Source organism: Leptosomus discolor, chromosome 12, assembly GCF_034619465.1.
Source record: "Leptosomus discolor isolate bLepDis1 chromosome 12, bLepDis1.hap2, whole genome shotgun sequence".
Lineage (NCBI taxonomy): Eukaryota > Metazoa > Chordata > Aves > Leptosomiformes > Leptosomidae > Leptosomus > Leptosomus discolor.
Window position 1 is genome coordinate 3,552,929 of NC_141402.1, and position 4,483 is coordinate 3,557,411.

The 4,483-nt window shown below is 49.9% G+C and overlaps 1 protein-coding gene across 1 annotated transcript; it reads left to right on the forward strand.

The window, feature by feature from the left end:
* Nucleotides 1-249: 249 nt before the first annotated feature.
* On the forward strand, nucleotides 250-3,384 carry FGF4 (fibroblast growth factor 4). Its single transcript, XM_086472350.1, has 3 exons — nucleotides 250-553; nucleotides 1,369-1,472; nucleotides 3,208-3,384. The coding sequence occupies exons 1-3, from the start codon at nucleotides 250-252 to the stop codon at nucleotides 3,382-3,384; spliced, it is 585 nt and encodes a 194-aa protein (XP_086328476.1).
* Nucleotides 3,385-4,483: the final 1,099 nt, after the last annotated feature.

Below are 4,483 nucleotides of genomic sequence, written 5' to 3' on the forward strand. Positions count from 1 at the left end.
GCCCAGGGAAACCGCAGATCCTCGGGGGACTGAGCGCTGGGCTCCCTCCCTCCCTCCCCACCCCGCCTCGCTTTTTGATTTTTTTTTTTGGTCTGTTTTGGGTTTTGTTGATTTTCTTTTTTTTTTTTTCCTTCACCGCCCCCCCCCCCCCCCCGCCCCTTTGACCTCAGTATAAAGTGGGAGCTGGGGGGCGAGCGTCTTTTCGGAACGACCGGCCGCCGGCCCGTGGCTACGCGCCCTTAAACCGGGATGCCTCTCCCCGCGGCGCTGCTCCCGGCGCTGCTCCTGGGGCTGCTGTGGCCAGGGGCGATACGCGGCCGGTCGCCCCCGAGTCGCCTCCCCGCCGGGCTCCGCCAACGCCGCTGGGACGCGGCTCTTTTCGCCCGCTCCGTCGCTCGCCTCCCGGCCGAGCGCCGCGACGCCGCCCGCGACGGCGACTACCTCCTGGGCATCAAACGGCTGCGGCGCCTCTACTGCAACGTGGGCATCGGTTTCCACATCCAGGTCCTGCCCGACGGTCGCATCGATGGGATCCACAGCGAGAATCGATACAGTAAGCCGGCGACGACCCCCGTGGCGGGGCAGGTGAGGGGCTCCGCGCCCGCGGAACCGCCCTGGGGCGGTTCCGCGGGCGCGGAGCCCCTCACCTGCCCTGGAGAGCGGTATGTGCCCAAAGGAGGGTTGGTGCATGGCAGACCTCTCACTCGCTGGAAAAGTCCGCCCGCCCATGGCACCGCGGTGCTGCCCGCCTCGGTTCCCCGGAGGGCGGCGGGTGCCCGGGGTAGCGGGGCGGCGGCGGAGCCCATCGGGCGCTCCGGAGGAGCTCGTCGGCGCTGCTCAGCGCCGTGCTGCGTCCCCTTGTCGCCGGCAGGCATCAGGTGTCGGGGTTGCCTCAACATCTGGAGGGTTCGCAGTCCCGTGGGCCGCTCACTCTGAGCAGGGGCCGGGGAGAGCCCAGCTCTCCCCCAAACCTGAAAAGCATCTGCTGGGGACTTAACCCCGTGGCCCCATGACTCTGATATCCAACTGAAACAATAAGATCCGGGAGGGGGGGATATAAGCTGCATGATGACAAATGTTTCATTCGCCCCAAGCACACTGGCTTATTTTAACCTCGTCTACACAGAAGGAAGCCTGGGGGCAAAGTAAAAATAGATACTCAGCTAAAAGAAGAGAGGTCCCAGCATGGGGTATGGGGCAGCACGTGCAGTATGAGGCGGGGGTTCTGGGGCCACCCACAGCAGTGCTGGGGCATGGGGTTCCACACCACACTGGGGGTGGGAGCCTCTGGATGAGCGCAGCACTGGCACCACACACTCCTTCAGGGCACAGCCCTTTGTCCCCCTGATTCCCATGTCTCCTCTGTAGGTCTGCTGGAAATCTCCCCCGTGGAAAGAGGAGTGGTGAGCATATTTGGTGTTAGAAGTGGACTCTTCGTGGCCATGAATAGCAAGGGCAAACTTTATGGATCTGTAAGTAGCCACCAATTGTGTGCCTGGGGAGGGGACCATGGTCAGCTAGGGAGAGAGGTGTGCATGGTGCTAGAAGCTGCCCAAGACCCATCCTTGCCCCTCCTGGGTCAAGCAACACAGATATGCCCTTGCTGCCTTGCCAGCAGAAGGTGTGCTGCCCGTGTGTGCTGCTAACTGAGTTTTTGAAGTAAAACCCACTCTTTTGCATTATACTTCCTTGGTTCCCCCATAAAAAATATAGTTACCCAACCATGGGTACCCGTTTCGCCTACCACCTAGACCAACAGAGTAGTCATCTGTGTGGCAAGACCTCAAGCTACCCTCAGTCTATATCTTTCTTGTATTTAAGTACAAACAGCCTTAAGCAGGTATGGCAATCACTCACTCCATCTCTCAGAGTGCACTTGAACTTGTGATCAGTCAGGCCCCCACAAATGATCCTTTATGATGAGATTAATCAGTGCCTGTCACATACCTACAGATCACTTTTTGTTAATGCGCTTGATTGGAGAGTCTGTTTCCATGACAGTTCAGCATCCTCAAGCTTTGGTCTTATATTTATAAGGCAGATCTATTAGGAGAAAATACAGATTTTTTTTACATTGCATCTTTGGAAAATACAGGTGTCTTCTAATATCTACTTAGGGCAGACAATAACAGTGCATGTCTTTGCCCACGTTGAGCTGTCCTCCTGCTTTTGAGTTCACCTCTGCATGAGTTGCTGTGATCAGCATCATTTCAAACCCATGTTCCCAGGTCTCCTTCCTTATCCATGGCTTTTCTATTTCATGTTTCTCATGGGCACTTTGAAGAAACTTGGGCTGAGGAATAGCCAAACTGTATCTAAGTTAACTAGGGCATTTTCACATGAAGACATGAAGCATCCAGAATTATTTTCTGGGGCATTAGTCTCATTACAGAGGGTTTTAAAAGTCAGGCAGAATCAGTCACCAAAGTTCAAGAGTTCCCTTTGCATCATTTCTAAGGAGAACTGCTGCTTTGGTGTCCCGGGTAAAGTAATTCCCAGCACAGTGTTGAGCTTGGCAGGCTGAGACCTCTCTTACAAAACCCTAGGCTTTTGCCCAATAATAAGAGATGAATTCTTTTGTTACTCTCCAGATAACAACACACTTGTAACACCTGTCCCTCTTCGTACTTACTTGCAAACGAAACCTCTTCACTGGAAGGGTGCCTTTTGTCAGCTCTGTTTTCCTGACCCATTATCATAAGTTATCCAAACCCTTCCTTCGATTTTAAAACTAAAGAAGCAGAAAATACCGTCCAGGCTGAGTGTCTTTAAAATGCCTCTTTCTCCTCAAGTGACGTGAGAAAGTGCTAGCATTCAGATTTTTCTGAAGCCTCTCGGGCAATTCATTTCTGGTAGGACAACCACTGAGCAATTGGAGGAGCAGGGCAGCAGAGTCGGGCTTGGGCCTTACTGCACTGCAGCTCTGTTAAAATGTGCCCCTTTTCATCAAGAGTGCAGACGTAGCTATGAGGGTCCTTCCCACCTTTAGGGGTACGTGCCTGGCCTGGACACCGCATCCTTAATGATCTTCTGACTCCTGAGTCCTGTTTGAAGCTTCATTTGGGCAACCACTTCAAAAGACTGCTAAGGAGGGGGGGAGTCAACTGCACATTTCCCCACAGCACACCTTCTACACCTGGTAGCAAGAATATTTCTACACCTGATATTTAAAATTCCTTCTCTCTCATTCTTTCCTTTTCATTTCAGACCCATTTCAATGACGAGTGCAAATTCAAAGAGATTCTCCTGCCAAACAACTACAATGCTTACGAATCCAGGATTTATCCCGGGATGTACATAGCCCTGAGCAAAAATGGAAGAACAAAGAAAGGCAATAAAGTATCTCCCACAATGACAGTGACACATTTTCTTCCTAGAATCTGAGACATCTCCCTTCAGACCTACCTCAGCATGGGGGAAGACACAGAACACAGCCGGGGAAAAGAAACATGGTGCACTTTTACTGGAGAGTTTTATGCAAGAGTAGGTGTAAGATATTTAAGTTAATTATTTAAATCTGTATATATTGCCACAAAATTTATTTATAGTTCCGATTTTCTTTTTTAATTTCTGCAAACAAAACAAACCTCCAACCCAAGGTATTTCATTTCATGGTGCAACAGCAGAAGACTTCTGCTTTGTGGTTTATTTAATTCATTTCTAAGTTATCACAGGTGTGCTGCTACTCCGTGTCCTAAACCAGGCGAAATTCAATTCCTCTATTACAATGTTTTGCACTGTTTGTGTGTTGTACGGTGTCTACCGTTGTACACATGTTTGTTTATTTGTTTGTTTGTTTGTTTGTTATGGTGGCTTTATTCTCCTCTGCGTGTTTTCCAAACCCTCCGTAACTCCCAAAGAAGCTCTTGGCCTCCAAGAAGGAGCTGTGGCGGAGGTGCCTGGGTGGGATGCCAACGCGGAGCCACACACAATGCCTGACCTCCTTTGTGCGGCGTTGCTATTTAATTGGAACAGTATCGGTTTACCTCAGTACAGAAAGCGCGGTGCTGAAGAGCTACCCCACAAATCTGTTTTTAGATCTGCCAGTGCTGAACTTTGAACTTCCCTGCAGTCCGTCTTCTTGGAGCTGCCAGGCGGTAGAGAGGCTTAAACACCTATATAAACTCGGAGGGATTGGGGTGGGTTTTTTCTCTTTAGATAAACAGGAGCATACAATCTTTTGTGGCTCTTGATGGAAGTTTGGATTTGATACAATTGCTTGGCATTAGGCTAAAAAATTGCATCTGTCCCTCCCCCAACGAGCGCACTGTGAAACACGCTACCGTGAATTACACTTCATTCACATCAAATTCCCTTTCACATTTGGAGACTACATTCATTTTTCAATGTTTGTAAAACTCTATAATACTCATAAGTTTTTAAAAGGCAAAAGCATTTGCTGCTTCATAGAACACACAAGCTCCACAAGGAGAATTTAAATTGATTACAAGGAATTGACGTTATTTTGTACTATTTATTATTT

Excerpts from the sequence above, each read along its gene's own strand:
- FGF4 (XM_086472350.1), top strand. The coding sequence starts at position 250 with ATGCCTCTCCCCGCGGCGCTGCTCCCGGCGCTGCTCCTGGGGCTGCTG. Across the intron at positions 554-1,368 it reads CCACAGCGAGAATCGATACA|GTCTGCTGGAAATCTCCCCC; the intron begins GTAAGCCGGCGA and ends TCTCCTCTGTAG. Across the intron at positions 1,473-3,207 it reads AGGGCAAACTTTATGGATCT|ACCCATTTCAATGACGAGTG; the intron begins GTAAGTAGCCAC and ends TTTTCATTTCAG.